This window comes from Phalacrocorax aristotelis, chromosome 3 (assembly GCF_949628215.1).
Source record: "Phalacrocorax aristotelis chromosome 3, bGulAri2.1, whole genome shotgun sequence".
NCBI lineage: Eukaryota > Metazoa > Chordata > Aves > Suliformes > Phalacrocoracidae > Phalacrocorax > Phalacrocorax aristotelis.
Window position 1 is genome coordinate 109,724,844 of NC_134278.1, and position 17,605 is coordinate 109,742,448.

At 37.4% G+C, this 17,605-nt stretch overlaps 1 protein-coding gene across 4 annotated transcripts in view; it reads left to right on the plus strand.

Annotated features, from left to right (window-relative positions):
* Window positions 1–17,605, plus strand: part of PLEKHH2 (pleckstrin homology, MyTH4 and FERM domain containing H2) — a 57,086-nt gene that overhangs the window by 25,562 nt on the left and 13,919 nt on the right. For all 4 annotated transcript variants that reach the window (XM_075089040.1, XM_075089036.1, XM_075089038.1 and 1 more), the window contains 14 exons: window positions 652–727; window positions 1,218–1,312; window positions 1,952–2,096; window positions 4,315–4,451; window positions 5,531–5,641; window positions 5,904–5,990; window positions 6,517–6,675; window positions 7,368–7,448; window positions 11,021–11,200; window positions 12,015–12,123; window positions 12,227–12,339; window positions 14,578–14,757; window positions 16,576–16,673; window positions 17,145–17,322. In XM_075089040.1, coding sequence (XP_074945141.1) covers window positions 652–727; window positions 1,218–1,312; window positions 1,952–2,096; window positions 4,315–4,451; window positions 5,531–5,641; window positions 5,904–5,990; window positions 6,517–6,675; window positions 7,368–7,448; window positions 11,021–11,200; window positions 12,015–12,123; window positions 12,227–12,339; window positions 14,578–14,757; window positions 16,576–16,673; window positions 17,145–17,322 — 1,749 coding nt within the window. The remainder of the gene's footprint in view (window positions 1–651; window positions 728–1,217; window positions 1,313–1,951; window positions 2,097–4,314; window positions 4,452–5,530; window positions 5,642–5,903; window positions 5,991–6,516; window positions 6,676–7,367; window positions 7,449–11,020; window positions 11,201–12,014; window positions 12,124–12,226; window positions 12,340–14,577; window positions 14,758–16,575; window positions 16,674–17,144; window positions 17,323–17,605) is intronic.

Here is a 17,605-nt window from a genome sequence, read left to right on the forward strand (position 1 = left end):
TTTGCTATAACCATCTAGACAATGAAGTCAACAGAACACAACTACAGACTATGGAAGTTATTGATCACATTTCCAAGTAATATTTTAAAGCCATCTGTCAAGGAATTAAAGTAGATATTAATATTTCTTACTCAAAATCCAAAATTAACTGTGTCTAGACTCACTGATTCTGTAGTTCCACAGTCAGAGGTTTATTAATGATTCAGAGATTAATAATGTGTTAATGTAACAGCTTTTCTATGTATATATTTTAGAGTGTATTTTTTCACTAAATGTTTTCTTATTGTGGCACACAAAGCTGTTGAAAAGTTGCCCCCATAATGGCATTTCTGTGTTCTTAACATGCACTCTTCCATTAAAAACTATTTTTGCTATAGCTTCTTCGGCCCCTGATAATAGTATTTTTAAAAAGAGGTTATGTATAAGACCAAGCTTTGTGAGAAAAAAGGTTGAAACAGACTATGGGTATGGCAGGTATGGCATATAAAAGGATGCATTTTTCAGCTGCTACTGATGACACCATTTTATCAACTATTTCATCACGTGGTTGTACTAACATAAAGAGTGAGGGAGGCTATGGGGAGGCTAAACAGAAGAAAAGTAATTGTTGTGTTTTAATTATCTACCATCACATCCATTCTGCCTATACAGGAAAGCAGAATTTATGCTGTAGCCAAATCTGGTTTAAGAATGTCTGAAGCTTTCACCATGGAATCTCTTAACAAAAGTAAGTGGTGTAGCTGTTCATTGCCTCGTGAATGAAAATTCTCTTCTTACGGTGATTTGTAAGCAAAGACCAAATGTCCCATGTTCCTTTAAGATACTTTTATGGATACTTAGTTATCTGCTATTTAAAACCTGAAACGATCATTGGTTATCTTTCCGTTGTCTTCTATTACCTTGCCTCTTGACTTTGTGCTGAATTTGTACTTTGTTCACTCCAGTTTTCTTTGCAATTCACTTTCAAGATTCTATACCAGGTACCAAGGTAAGAGATTATACTTTCAATTTAAAAATGGCTAGTGGTCACGACTACAATTTAGTTATACTCCTTAAAACCACTGTAAATTTCAAAAAGCTATAAATCTCACATCCAAAACAGTTCAGGTGTTAGTTTGCTTTTTATAGGAGTTTTTCAATGCAAAAAGTTACATTAGATTTTGGTTAACTGAGGGGTAAATTCGGAAGGTCATTTATACAATGTGTTGCTTTTTTAGGTGCTGTTTCACTAACTTCATACTCCATATCTGGACTGTATACATCTTTGATATATAAGAATATGACCACTCCTGTCTACACCACTTTGAAAGGGGTAACTGTATTACAGTTTAAAGGAAATTTTTAAATACCATTAGGCTTCACATCCAGGAACTTGCTGTTTCACATTTGATGCTACCATGCCAAATATGTCATAAGATGATGTTTAGAGATCACAGAAGCCCAGAAGTAATGGAAATGTCACACAGCTGGAAAAAAAATATTATTGCTGCTTCTAAAAGGTTACTAGCCCGGGTCAGTTCTTCTTAGGTTCCCTGCTGAATTTTTCCAAAGGCTTGTTAATTATTAAACAGAGCCACATGGTGTTCAGTGCTCTAGTTAAAAGTGTGTGCATGTGTGTAGAAATGTTTTTGTGTCCGTGCCAAAGCTGTTTATAGTCAGATAGCAGGCAGTAACTAAACACAGCATTGTTTGTTTTCTGGCAGCCTTTTGTGATTTGGAAAGACCCATGCCTTGAGCTACCTCAGGTTTCTGTTTTAAAGTGTGGGGGTGGTTGAGGATACAGAGGGCAGAAGGAATTCAGTTTTACATTGATGTTTGTGTGCCAAAACTCACAACCCATGTAAGAATAGCTTTGAATGTTAAGAAGCAAGCAGAGCTCTGCTACGGTATGAAAGAAATGACAGATACCCTTTATGCAAGGTAGCAAAGAATGTTATGTTAATTTCTGCAGAAAGCAACTCAAATAAGCAACAGCCCATTTATAGATGATTCATCAGGATCTGAGGAAGAAGACAGCTCTCGGTCCAGCTCAAGGACTTCTGAGTCTGATTGTCGAAGCAGGAGTGGTCCCGGTAGTCCTCGGGCTATGAAACGAGGTAGGCAAATAACATAATAAGGAGAAACTTCAGGTTTGGAAAATGAGACAGTTTACATGATCTTCTTAGAAACTGAGTCCTTCCTCAAACAGCATGGACATCTTAAATCTAGGCTTTTATCTCAGCTATTGAAGCCTAGATCTATTATTCAAGCAGGAGAAAGGACTGTTTACATGGCTTTCTTTTTATTGCTGTTATTAGAGATGTCTTTTTAAGGCATTTATCAAGTAGCTGGCTGTTGTCATGAGGGAAAAGTGACTTGTACATTTAAAGCAAGAAGCTCTATTCTATTGATACTGTGTCATCAGGGACTTCCTATGACCTTTATCTGTACCTAGGTAAAAATGACGTAGGAAAAAGTAATTGCCATTAGAAAAAAAAACCCCATATATATTCAGGTTTATAAAATAAAGTAACAGTTTCACCTGATCAGAAAGCAGGTGGAAAAGTCCCCTCAACAGAGTGTTTGGTTCTGTCATCTCATGCAATAAAAGAATTTTAATTTTTACAGTGATTGTCTCAAGGTCCTGTGCAAAGATTTAATTAAAACACTTGAATCCAGTAAATATTCTGTCTTTTGTGGAAGACAAATCTCACAGCTGTAGGTAATTGTGTGTTTTCCATCTGCAGAATGAAAATAATGCGCTTCATAACACTGAAAGATATAATGCTTCCTCATGGGGTGACAGCATCAGTGTTACATCCCTGCGTGTATTTCTTCACTGGGTAAACCAAGTGAGACTAAGATCTAAGATTCCAGTGAGGCCAAATGTAAAGATCTTTAATTATACATTGCTTTAGAAATGCAAAATAACATTATTCAGTAGTCTCTGTTACGCCTGTTAAAATCCCAGTTAGCAGGAGCTCCACTTGGTCACACTTGAAAGGGTAGATTGAGCCACTGGTCCACTGGGAGTTTTCCAGTGCCAGCCACATGTGGCGTCAAGTCCTGCTTCCAGTGGTGTAGCTACAGTTTTGCTGCATTAGTGTGACAAGGACACATAGCTCCTGCTTCTCAGCAGCTCCATCTTGCTAAGCAAAACCCAGTGCTGTGGCTACAGATGCATCTCATTTTACAGGCTTGCACAACAGGAAAGGAAAATTAGCTAATTTAATAGCTGGTTTCAGCTATATCCTTGTCTGTAAAATGGAACCATTCCTTTTCTTCATGCTTTCTTCTCCTAAAATAGACCTTGCATTTTTCATTTCATGCATGAAGACCTTTCTTAACCACAAAATACAAATGTACATATCTCTGTTGAGATCACATTGTTTAAAAATCTAGGCAGTCACAAATTTCACTAGGTGCATAATTAGCTTGCTGCCTATTTGTCCTTAAAGATCCTCCATGAGAAGAGAACCCACTCTGAAAGCCCACGTGGCTTACCGAAGCAATAAGTGAGAAAAGCTTTTTTTTTTTTTTTTAAATAAAATTGGCAAATGAGTTTGGAAATTAATGAAACAAAGGAAACATCTTCATTTCAAACTTGGAGAGTAACCTTACAGGATAGAACACTAGTCCTTACAAAAGGACATGTTCACATGTTTGAAAATAATTATTTCTATGATGAATAAGGGAGGAGCTTGAATTTTTATTGCTGACTCACTAGAATTGGTACATTTTTTTTCAGGATTAAAGCTAATAAACTTAAAAAAAAAATCCTGAAATTTGGAATTCAGATTTATAGAAAACCTTAGTACAAAAATTCATACTGATTGCAAAATAAAGACACCTATAGCTTCAACACATAGCAGATCTTGAGCGTGGCTTCTTAGTACACAAGCAGTTGCATGAGAAATCCAGATACCCAGAGCAAATGGTGGAAAGGGGAAGGGGAAAGTTGCTTAGTTCAATTAAAGATCCTGTATTCATTTTCTAGAGAATTAGTATGATGCATGGCAGTAACTTCCTCCTTAAAAAAGCTGTAGTAGTAGAACAGAAAGTGATAATATATAGAAGATATTTATTTGTTGTTTCATTCACAAGTGACTTAAACTCTGATTATGAAGAAAATGTGATTCAGGTATTAGCACTGTGCTAATAGTTCAATATGCTGATATTTTAAAAAATGCTTGGCTCCTGATGGATTTATGTTGTTGATACTTGTGTTTGCGTGCAGATCCTAAAGGGATATTCCTTCTGCATGGATATTCTGATATCATTTGGTTTTAATGTAATAAAAAAATATAAAGAAACGTCTTTCTTATTTTAACACAGGTGTGTCTCTCTCTTCTGTGACCTCAGAAAGTGACTATGCTATTCCTCCAGATGCATATTCAGCAGATACAGACTATTCAGAGCCAGAGCAGAAACTTCCTAAGACCTCTTCCTCATCTAGTGATAATGGAAAAAATGTGAGTACTGAAGTTTTGTGAAGAAGTGTACCTGTGGTGCTGTGTGTATATTTATGTTCCTAGACTGCTGCCAAATCTCTCTATTCAGTCTTGCTGACTCAGACTGCCTTACGAGTACAAACAGCAAAATACACCAACAATAAGTTAGCCATATAAGACTACATTGATTGAAGGAAAGTGGAGGATAATTCTGAGCTTTCTATCTAATGAACGGAAATAGGTAGACAACTCCAGAAGACAACTGAAAGCAATTAAGATTTTCCTTTTGTGGAACCAGATCTGGTATCAGATTGCATATGAAATACTAAAATCAGCTTAAAATTATTCTTTGAATATTCAGGAAAATAGAAGGGCATTCCACTGAAGGAGTTGGAGGCATCAGCAGAAATCTATGTGCAGTAATACGTTTCTATAGTTTCCTCATACAGGGAAAACTTTACGCATCAGAGTAATCATAATTAGAGCAACATGCGAGGACAGGTCAAAGAAACCAAACCATTGTGGGGCTTTTGTCTGTCTCCAGGAGTTTTTTAATGGTCTGTGGTAGTAGTTAGAGTCTTAACATACAAGTGGATTGACTGTCTGGTGATGAAGATAATTTATTTTAAGCTTTCTTCACAGAGCAAAATTGTGAACTCTGTCTAGTGAACACACTAAAAGTATGTCTGTGTGGAGCACTGCTCTATACCTGGTCTTAGGCCCTGAAGTTCGGAAAAAATGTATAATTACATTGTATTCATTTTGTTCCTTGTTTAATATAAATAATCAGAAAGTAAGATCAGGAATCATCATATTCTTCATTTTTTTGTATAGTTCTGGGCAAATCACTTACTCTCCTTCAGGTACTGTAACTGTAAGTAGGGATATTAATTAGTTATCCCACATGCATGGCATTTGTCTTAACTGATGCTTGTAAAAACTTTGTCATTGGACTAAAAGTCTCATAAAATACTGTAATTATTATTTAGCATGCTTTTAAGTCATTAAAATATCTCTGTGTGTGTGTGTGTGTATTTATACATATCTCTGAGGGGTATATGTGTACCTGACTACTTTTTATCTAACTTCTAAATAATCAGGAACCTTTGGAAAAATCTGGATATCTGTTAAAAATGGGTGGTAAAGTAAAGACCTGGAAGCGACGGTGGTTTGTGCTTAAAGGAGGTGAATTACTATACTACAAATCTCCAGTAAGTACATGTAACTTATTTGCTGTTTAATATTAGATCATTTTTACTGAGGATCTAGGGCTGCTAGAAGGAAAAGAAATGCATTCCTGATGTCTGAGCTGTTAGAGAGTGATTCATGACTCAGTTCCTCAAGAGGTGTACAAGGCACTCAATGTCTAACTAGGAAGTATTTATCAAGATTAATGTTTAAATGAGTTCTATAATTATTTATTGCTGTTTGTTGGTAGATTTAGAATATTCTTTTTCCATTCTTTCCATACAGAGTGATGTCATCCGAAAACCTCAGGGTCAAATTGAGCTAAATGCATCTAGCCACATTGAAAGGGGTGATGGAAAACAAACAATCCAGGTGCCTGCTTTTCTCACCTGTGTTTCAGTGGGTATTTATTTCCTCCATCCCCAAAACCGACTCCTTGTTCCAGTCTCTAGTGGACTGGAAGTCCAAGTGTGGACTTGGAATTAATCGGTGCCCTTAGTTTGAAACCAAAGGATCATTTCAGTTATAGAAACTATAGAAAGGACTACATGTAGTCTTGTTTGCATTGCTACAAAGGTCAGATAGTCACATATGAGTATGAGGTACAAATAAAGAGAGTGGTCTTGGGGCCAGCCCTTAGGGTTGCACGAAGTTGTTTGAAAAGAGATAAATTGAGTTTTCTCAACTCTCTGTCCCAGAACTTTTCAGGTAAAGCTTTAGAAGCATGGGTCTGTCTGCTTTGCCTGGCCACCGAATGTTTCATTAATGAAAAGCAATTTGGGAAAAATAACCCCCTAAAGTTGTGAAACTACACTGGGTACTGTATGTTACAACCCCCACACCATGGGGTCGAATGTATACTGTTCTTAAAGCTCAAGACTCTTCTGTTACTACATAGCTGACCACAGAAAAACGAACATACTACTTGACTGCAGATTCTCCCAACATCTTAGAAGAATGGATCAAAGTACTACAGAATGTTCTTAAAATACAGGCTGCCAGTCCACTTTTCATACAGCCTGAAATCAAGCCAACCATGAAGGGATTACTTACAAAGGTAGGGACACTTTTCTTCCCCCAGACTGCTTCATTCCGTATTTCTTAAGAATAGTGTCTAGATGAAAATGGCTCTGCAATAAAATAAATACAAGCAAAATAGACGTGTGTTCACTTTCCCGGTACCTTTTAAAGGGAACAATCCAGAAGGACTACCAACTCACCTACTTAGGGCAATATTTTTGTTCTGGTTGTTTGATTTGATTTTGTTTTTCTTTTTGTCTTTTTAATTCATTAGTTCCTGTACTGAGTTCTTCATTTGCAATTCAGTGGTATTCTAGTTCAGCATGGTACTTTGACATATGCATAATTTTCAGTAGCTAACTGACCTAACATTTCAGTGGAGTGCTCTCTTTTTTCAGTATTATTCACTGGGACAGATTATTTCAAGAAAACAGAAATACTGTGTTAAAGGAATTTTTCAATTATTTCATTTCTTCAGCTTCTATAACTGTCAGCTTGATCCAACGCCAAATGAAAAACTCACATTGGCTTTACTGGGCTTTAGACCAGCATTTAATGCTCTAATTCTTATGCCCTTAATAGAGCTATGCAGTTTTAATTATTTGTCTACTAATGTGGAAAGGAATTTGAGCCAAGGCGTTTATTCCGAACACCACCAAAGTTCAGAGGTAGTGAAATGTGGTCTGTATTTCTCTACCTGTGCTTGTTCCCAATGTTCTGTAATTTCAGGTGAAACATGGATATTCCAAAAGAGTTTGGTGTACCCTAGTTGGAAAAATTCTGTATTATTTCCGTAATCAAGAAGACAAGGTAGGTGCCTTACTTGTTTCCTCAGTGAATGGAAGATAACATACTGAAGTAGACTTTGAACAATAAGTAACAGCTTTATTAAGGTAGAGTTGGCCTGGTTAGTTGTTGTGGTTTAACCCCAGCCAGCAACTGAGCCCCACGCAGCCGCTTACTCACTCCCCCACAGTGGGATGGGGGAGAGAATCAGAAGAGTAAAAGTAAGAAAACTCATGGCTGACATAAAGACAGTTTCATCAGTAAAGCAAAAGCCGTGCACACAAGCAAAGCAAAACAAGGAATTCATTCACTGCTTCCCATCGGCAGGCAAGTGTTCAGCCATCTCCAGGAAAGAAGGGCTCCATCACACGTCACAGTTAACTTGGGAAGACAAACACCATCACTCCGAATGTCCCCCACCTTCCTTCTTCTTCCCCCCCCAACTTTATATGCTGAGCATGATGACATACGGTGTGGGATATCCCTTGGGTCAGTTGGGGTCAGCTGTCCCAGCCGTGTCCCCTCCCAGCTTCTTGTGCACCCCCAGCCTACTCACTGGTGGGGTGGGGTGAGGAGCAGAGAAGGCCTTGACTCTGTGTAAGCCCTGCTCAGCAGTAACAAAAACATCCCTGTGTTATCAACACTGTTTCCAGCACAAATCCAAAACGCAGCCCCATACTAGCTACTGTGAAGAAAATTAACTCTACTCCAGCCAAAACCAGCACAGTAATATATGCTCATTTTATCTTGATTAACAAATGCTTAGACTTTACAGACTGTCAACTTGGAAGGTTCCTACCTAATAGGCAGTAATTCAGGGCACACCCATTCGTGTCCTCCTACAGGACATAATATATACTCTGCATCTTCTTATCCGTAGCTGACAGTTCAGGTCTTCCCTATCTGACAGGCGAGACTCATCTGAAAAGACCCAGCTGTCATTTACTTCTGGAAGCTGACCCTTTCTAATGGATGTTTGCAGTAGGGAGTGACTGCAAGTTTTAAGAAATTAAATGTTCTTTTTATCCCTCAGCTGACTTCCAAATCCTGTTCTTTGGTATGTCACTGTCACTCCACAGTGCTGCAAGAGAGGGTGGAAAAAAAAAAAAGGCTAGCAGGATGCAGAGTTTGCTGCTTTGCAGATATGTGTTGGGGGGTGGGATCTTTTCCCGCTCCCATGAGAATTATGGAAAAGGAGCTCACTCTCTACAGCTGATAAGGTGCACAGAAATGGAGATGGAGGATGGCAAGAGAAAGGGAAGAGAAAAAAATTTCTAAAACCTAGGGAAAATACTGTTTGAGAAAGAAAAGGAAGAAATGGGATCCAGTCAGCTTGCAGTTAACCTCCCAACATCCCATACCCTGCAGGACACAAGGAGCTAAGGGAGAGCAAGACCTGACTCTTCCACATTGGGCCTGACCTTTAGTTCTCTACCCACACTTCTGCATACTGTCGGTCCTGATATTTCCAGTCATATTTACGTACAAAGACAGGACAAAGGACATCTCCCAGTCATACTTTTCACCTGTCCTTTTGCTCCTAAGGCATTGCATTTTGTCATCAAGGACATCTTTTTAATGGAGGTGGATCAGGAACAAGATTTTGGAAAAGTCTACAAGAATTCTTGTTACTATTGCTGAGGTTATGAATATTTGATTCATACCCTTATTACTTAGCTCTAGTAAGACTGTTGACACTTGACAAAATGGTAACAGTCCACTGAGCCATCATAACCCATAACAGTTCAAAAAAAAAATACAGAAAATCTCACTTATTACTTGTAGTCTAGCCAAATAATCATACTGGACCCACTAATCTGTAGTCCCTTTATAAAGCTAGTTATTCCCTTTGTTATCCTTTTCTTTTTTTTTTGGCATTTTTTAAACGTTCAACTAAACCTTATTTCTAGAACTATATGAGTAAAATAATACTATCCATCACAACATTTTTTAATTACTCTTTCAAAGTGTAATACAGGGCTGGGGAATCAAATAACTAGAGTATTCATCTGTAGCTCATCTTACAGAGACATTGAAGTTAACTTGCATTTTCTCCTATGAAGAAATCTGTTCAAAGTATCTGAATTTACACATTTTTGCCATTGAAGATTTTGGGGGTTTAGGATGACATTTAGAAGCATCTCAGAAGTTTGCTGGATTCTTATGAATATTTCCCTTACATTTGGAACAAGTTTTGCTGCCCTTTTAAAGCAAAATTGAAACTAATTTGCTGGCTTGTAATAGAGTAAGAATTTAGCTTTTGTAAGCAGAACATGTATGAAAAGTTTTCCAAAGCTAGTTCAACAATTGGCTAATTAAAAACACGTTTGCTGTAGCTGAATGTGACAGTGCAGAAACCAATTACACAATCTGCAGTGGTTAATACAGTAATTGAGTCCATTTAAGTGGCCTCCTTTCAAAATGCAATTCAAATTAAAAAATCAGCCAACTGTGTTTTAGTTAAACTTAGTGGATAAATCAGTCTTGACTATTTGTATATGAAATGACATCTCTTGGTTCTCAGAATCTTGTCTTGTTCAGAAAGTTGAATGATTCAGAAGCACTACAGAAAATACAACTCACCACATGCATCTTTAAGCCTTTCTAGTGAGAGCACTCTAATAAAGAGCCACCATTATGTGACGTTTTCTTCAAAATGATTAAATTATTAACTGCTCACTTTATCAAATCACAATTGAAGAAACCCAACCTCGATTGAGTCAAACCTGCCAGCTGCTCTCTAGTATTGCATTTTCTGTTTTTAATCAGTATTAGTGAGAAGTTAAGAGTCAGCCTTATATACTTTTCCTTGTTGTTGATATTTCAAGACAACTTCAGGCTAACACCTGAACGTGGCATAAATGCTACTTGCTGTAGAGCCCAACCATCCTTCTACTAAAGGGACACATCCCTCCCTTTCTGCAGGATCACTAAGCATTGCTAGACATCACAAACAATAAAGAAACAATAACATGCTGTATTTAGGTTCATTGTGCCTTCCTGTTAATAATGACTATGAAATAATTACTTCTGTGAAAATTTGAATGGCTTTTAGTATAAAATATTTCCTGACAAATGATCATGACTACGTATACAACTTAAAGACTCAAGTACTGTGATCTATCAGACTGAAGCGAGAAACCAGCTGAGGAGGTCTACCTCATAAAAAAATGTACCTTGTGAATTTATAGCATGAACCAAATAGATGCGTCAACACTACACTGCTGTCCTTTGTAATGACAAGATTATTCTAGGCTTGAGCCAGGGAAGTTTTGCTTGGAACCAGGTGTGGAAACTCTGAAGAATTACTTTTTTCGCCCTAACAGACATTTATTGCATTAACTAGGTACAGAAGCAGACCTGGAAAAGAATTTTTTCAAATCTCACTTTCAGTCTTTGGCACATACCATTCTTCTGCTGCTGTTTGCAACAGCTGGCTTATCTGACATTCCTTGGCAGGACTGAAAATGAATAAATACAAATGGGTATTGATGGTAGTTCATGTTTTTCTTTCTATTTGTAGAATAAGAAATACAAAATTAGTGTGCACTGAAGCAAATATTTGCTCTCTCACCACTTCTGGTAATTACTTTTAGTTTCCTCTTGGACAAATCAAGCTTTCTGAGGTGAAGGTTGAAGAAGTTGATAGATCATGCGATTCTGATGAAGATTATGAGGCTAGTGGTCGCAGCTTATTATCAACACATTACACTATTGTTATCCACCCCAAAGATCAAGGACCCACATATCTTCTTATAGGATCCAAACATGAGAAGGTAATGAGAGGACTATTTTATTGAGTTTCAGTAACACATCTGTAAGTATGGTGCTGTGATACAAATATTTCTTAAAGAGGAGGAGGAGGGGGACCTACAAGTCACCTGGCTTGTAGTTTGATATAAAAAGCAAGGAGGAGGTCCTGCTTCATTAACATCTATCAGGGTCTGTCTGTGACCCAATGTTGTGGTAGGTAATCCTTTTTAAAACAGATGAAAATTAGCAGGTTTGCCTACATAAGGAGATGGTGCAGAATATCAAATATATTGTAATGAGATAATTTTACTCACATTACACTGCCTTGTAGACAGAGCCGTAGCAGACCATCCTGAGAGGTTTTGTGATACTGTTACCCATTTTCACTGGTAAGACTAACAGTAGGGAAGACTGCCCTAGTGAAGTGAAGAAGAAATGAGAGCTATGGTTAAAACCATTTTTATTATTATTATTGCTTCATTGTTCTCAAGTAAACTTGTAGACCTCATTTTGCTTTCTGGCCTTATCCCCAGGTTAGCAGGATCTGGCAGTGATAAAAAGGCACTTACATTAGCTTTCTGAAGACGAAAGGAAGAATGCCCTGATAATTAGCCATGATTCTGAGGGTAAAAGACTGCTGAAGGGAGTCCTGTCCAATATTCCTTGCTTGATATTTGTAACATAGACACGATGAATACGGGTGTATTCAAACACAGGCAAACTCCTTTGCGCTTCAACAGGAGTATATGGCAGTATTTCAAGTTGAGAGCAAAATCTTGATGAAGCAGCTTCTTCCAACATGGAATGAGTGAGCTGCTGTGTGTTTTTCTGCTTTAGGACATGTGGCGTTACCATCTGACAGTTGCAGCTGGAAGTACCAGTGTAAATGTTGGATCCGAGTTTGAACAACTTATTTGCAAATTATTAAACATGGAAGGCGATACCAGTAAGTTTGGTTTTGTTTCAACATACTAATCTTCTAATACTTATTTACTGAATGTACTTATGAACTGAATGAATTGCAAAACCTACATATTTTATCTATTTAGCTTCTCAGATTTGGAGACATCCTACACTTTGCCACAGCAAAGAAGGAATCGCTTCTCCTCTTACAACACTGCCATCAGAAGCCTTGCAAACTGAAGCAATTAAATTATTTAAGGTAAAACCATAGCAGATGCCTTTTTTTACTAACCGACTTACTATTTGAACTCTTAGCTGAAGAGTGGCAATTAGTTGGCTTACTAGAGATGTTCAACAGATAAGGAAAAAGAAAAGAGAAGTTTACTGTTATCTTTAGTGGAGGTAACTAATGGACAGTAGCAGAATGTCCTCATATTATCTCACCAGATAGTATCACTTCCAATGTAAAGAGATCACTTTTAGCTGTGAGGGAGCAGTTCCGTCTTCAACTTTTGACCTTTCTACTGAGGTTCCCGATAAAGTGCAAGTTAGTAGAAAAATCCATGGCCATCATGGATGATAATAATTTCATCATGACATTCCTAAGCCCCAGAGAACCTAAAAGCATGGATATGTCACTCTTTTCGGACAACTGTATCTGAAATACTATTTTTTCAATTCGATTTCAGGAAGAACAAATGGCAGGTGAAAGTTTTTTGTAGATATATTTAAATCAGCTAAAAGAAATTTTAAAAACCAGTCAAAAAACAAAGCAAAGTTTAAGTTTAAGCAAGTCATTGATTATTTCAAATACACATAGAAGGCTGAGATTCTACTGCTTGTTTTAATAAAAAGAAAATATTTTCTTCATGTAAGTAGCTATTCTTAAAAGACTGATTAAGTATTCTAGTAATATAAATAGAGAAAATATTACAGAGTAAAATTATTTGAAGTATTTCACAACAGTTTCTTCAATTCACTTTTAAAGATGTTCATACCCCTCAAAAATACACATAGGTGTATCTCCCAGTAGTAGTGAAAAGCTTTATGATTAAGAGACTCATAATCGTTCATAACTGCTGTGCTGCAGCTAGTTTCTTGAGAATTTTTGTATGCCATTATGACATTATATCTTTCCCACCGAAAGTCCAGATAGGTGGTTGATATCTAAGAGAGGGAGTATGCTGCAATGCCATTAACCTTCTTTCTCCTCTCTCCTGCCCTCACCCAGGTAGAACTACTCCCGAACATTAACTAATAGCCAGGCTATAAAGTCTATTTCAGAGACAAAATAAAATATTGCTGTTCCTTTTTCTGTGCACTGTGAAATAAATTACAAGTTGGAAGGCGTGGAGCTTGGATAAATGAACTTACTTCACAGAACTTGTACTAGTCTAAAGACAAAATTCCCTGAAGCATCAACTATCTGGAGAATTTTGATGTAATGATTCAGATCTAGAAAGGAATTCAAGACAAGCACCATATGTTTACTCACTTGTAGGCAAACTTTCCAGCTTGTTTCTCTGAAATATTTGAAGCACTTTGAAGAAGTACATCCATCTTATTTTCTGCAATCCTGCAGCATGAAAATTTAAAAGGGAATGTAATTCTCTGGTAAAAATAATTTATATCTATTTGGAAATTAGTTTCTGAAATATATTTCAGACCCAATTCAAATCACAGACACTTGCTGAAAATAAATAAGAGATTACTTGCATGACCTCTATCAAAACTTTGTATAAATCAGTTTAAAAGTCAGGTAGGGAACTGATTTAGAAACAGATCATGTTTCAGTTATCCCGTTGCTGATAAAAATCAGTCCTGTACATCCACATATTTTCAGCTAGACTAGAAGCAGATTGGTCTTCCATCCATTTCTTGTGTTTCACTATACCTTGAAAAATCATTAACTATTCTATAGAGTAAATGCAATGAGTGATATGTTAGCTTTCTTCTAATAGAGCAAAGAAATGCTTAACACCTGGCTTTCTTAGAACAGTCCTGGGGATAGGAAAGGTTATTCTTACGCACAGTAAAAATACCAGTGGAAGGCAGGATGTAAAACAAATGGCTCTGAGTTATGGTTTTCTTTATGTGTATATTCTGCTGTGTTGTGCTCACTGCTTGCATAAGCATTTTACACTGGCTGCCTCTGAGAGCAGCATTTTAAATTCCTGTACAGAGATAAGCTATGTTCAGCATGTCCTTAAACCTGCCTACCACCACAACTGTTGCAACTTCTGCTACAGCTCACTCCATTAGATATGGAGTGAAAAGTGTGGTTTTTAAGAGGTGTTTTTATCTTAAGTCTCTTTGCATAGCTTTTGATCCTTTCTGGCCCCTTTTCACCCCTTTTGCAAAGCCAGCAGGGTTTCCTTAGTCTACTGGTAAACTAATTGTGACCTCAATTATAACACATTTTTGTTAAACAGACCATCTGAAAGATTTGTTGGAGCTTTTTGTATGTAAACTCACTTGTTTATTATTTTACATCTAGACCTGCCAGTTGTTTATAAATGCTGCAGTTGACTCTCCTGCCATTGATTACCATGTATCTTTGGCCCAAAGTGCTTTGCAGATCTGTCTTACACATCCTGAACTTCAAAATGAGATCTGTTGTCAGCTTATTAAGCAGACTAGACGTCGACATCCACAAAACCAGGCAGGACCGATACAGGTAACCCAGTATTTATTTTAATGGTACCTATTTCAACAGCACAGACCATTTAGAGTGGTAAAGGGGTTCCACACTTCTATTACATTTGCTTACTTAAAATCAGGTAAAAACCTGAAATAACATCTTACTACTACTGTGTCTTCCTGAAACAGCTGATGCTATCCTCCATCAAAGTACTTACATCTGATGACAGAGTATATCTGTGCCTGTGCTGTTTTTAAAGGCTGGACACACGATGGGCTATCTTCAAGTAAAGTGTTACGTAAGACACCATGTATAGAACTTAATTGTGTTTTACTGCATCTTTCCCGAGAGGTGCTGCATTAGGAAGCTTGGTGGTCTAAACTACATGGTGGATGTCTCTATAGCATGAGTGTGAAGAAAAGCTGTAGTGCCATGTTGTGGAATCTCAGATACACTCAGGGTTTTGGGCAGATATCACCTCTTGTATGTCATGTTGTTCTGCACGCACCCTTCATGCTAGATTATAAATACATACTTAAAATTCTTCACCTCTGTCTGTTGCCAGGTATTCACTGGTATCGAAATACATTATGGTTAAATGAACTGAATTGAAAGGAAAGCTAATACTTGCAGTTTTGTAGAATTAACAGAACTAGAAAAATAGTGCATATGATAGAGGAATACCTACAAAACTATGAGATGGATCAGAAAATGAGAAAGGAAATTACCATATTAAGGCTTTTGTAATGAACACGTTTTTCTCTTGCCATAGAAATTAGAACATGACCAGCAGACATAATCATTATCTAGAAACAGCCTGTATCTGGGATATGGCTGGTATGTGACCATCACTAAAACATCCACAAAGCTTCTATAACAGACATAGCACGTTCATGTCAGTTAGCACACACTGAAGTTACATATGGCTGATGGAATTTAAACTAACCATAATACTTTGGTAATTTTATACTGCTGGCAGGGCCTTCCCTCTGATACAGCTAAATAAATTGTTGCTATCATAATCCACTGGCATGATTTTTAAGGGTTAGCATGTTCAGTAAAATGTTTGTAGTCTCATGCTAATTTTTTTAAATCCTAAATTCATACTGTAGTCTCCCACACAACCTTCTACTGCAGTGTCTTCCTGAACCAGATCCAAAGCTATCCACCATCAAAGTACAGGTATTTGATGAAAGGGAATATCTGTGCCTTGTTGTCAAATTTCTATTTAACACCAGGCAAGTCAGATAAATCAAGATAGAGAAACTCCATTTTCTGAATTTTGTTATGATGCATTAATACAATTGTGAGAAAAGTAGCTGCAACTTCAGTAAGTGTATATCAAGAATACATGAGAGCAGTCTGGATTAAGTGAAACCTATGGATACATATTGAGGAATGAAAATACACCAAAATATTGAATAATTGTTTTTTCAGCAGTTACTATCTACTTGGTAGGAGGAAAATGTCTTACGAGTTGCTCCGTAATGTATATAACAGGAGAGGTGAATTAAAATTGCATAGGCTTCTCCTCATTTCTTAGTGCTTGGCTCTGCAGCCTAAATTTTTTTTCCTATGTATTAACTGCTTTTTATACAAACTGATCTGCTTTTGCATTTCCAGCCCCAAAAGAAACTTGCTGTACACAAGTAAATAGAAAGAGAGCATTTTGGCCATCCAATGAGGTGACATGCTTATTTACTCAGCTTTTTCTGTGTGTTTTGGTTTTTACTCCTATTTACAGCTGTCTGTTACTTCGCTTGGCAGAGTCAGCAGCGCTGCTGGCCAGCAGCCACAGCAACAAGTCTTACTTTGCAAGATGTTTAAAACAGTGAATGTCTTCCTTTTGTCCAGGGCTTGCAGCTCTTGGCTCTCTGCGTTGGACTTTTTCTGCCCCAGCACCCATTCCTTTGGCTTCTTAAACTTCATTTAAAGAAGAATGCAGATTCCAGGTGTGCCTGAATATTATTACCCAGCTAGTCTTTCTGAAGTACCTTATTTTCAATCTTTCACTTAATATTTCAGATCTTTTGACATACATTTTAAAATAAACTTGAGTACAATTGTGCTCCAGTGCTACTGAAATGTAGGATACATGTTACTTCCATGCATCTCTTGGGAAAGTTATCATTTGTTTTGAAAAATACTCTGCAGTGGAACTCTGGCTGTGTGTTGCAAAACCATGAAAATCAAATATATGGCAGTTACACAAAACGCTCTGAGCCGTGTTCATCTTTGGCACAATTTTGTTGGTCTCGGTGGGCTAATTCTCTTTACAATTCCACATGGAAAAATGTGTTGGAAATCTCATGGAGTGAAATCTGAGTGGTCCTCCCATTTGGCACCCCGAGAGAGATTTACTCACAGTTTACTATCCTTTCAGTCGGTCCCCAGGAATTGCCTTATTTCTGTTTTTGTCGCAGGACTGAATTTGGGAAATATGCAATATATTGTCAGCGATGTGTAGAGCGCACCCAGCAGAATGGAGACCGAGAAGCCAGACCTTCCAGAATGGAAATCCTTTCCACTCTTCTAAGAAACCCCTACCACCATTCACTACCCTTCAGTATTCCAGTTCATTTCATGAATGGCATATATCAGGTAATGCCAGGTAGACCACAAACCTAACCTCCCAAGCCCTTAATATTAGCATATACATGAAGCAGTATATCAGAAACAGAACTGTAATTGTTAAGGTAAACATGGTTCAAGTTTCATCCTGTGCCAGTGCTAGCAATGGCAGACACAAGGTAATTGAATCAGATTTGATCAATGAAGAGTAAAGGTTTGGGGAAATATCTTTAAAAGAAATTAAAAAAAAAGAGTGAGAAGTACTGAAGTTCTGTTTCTTATTTAACCTGACCACCAGATGAATGAATTAGAC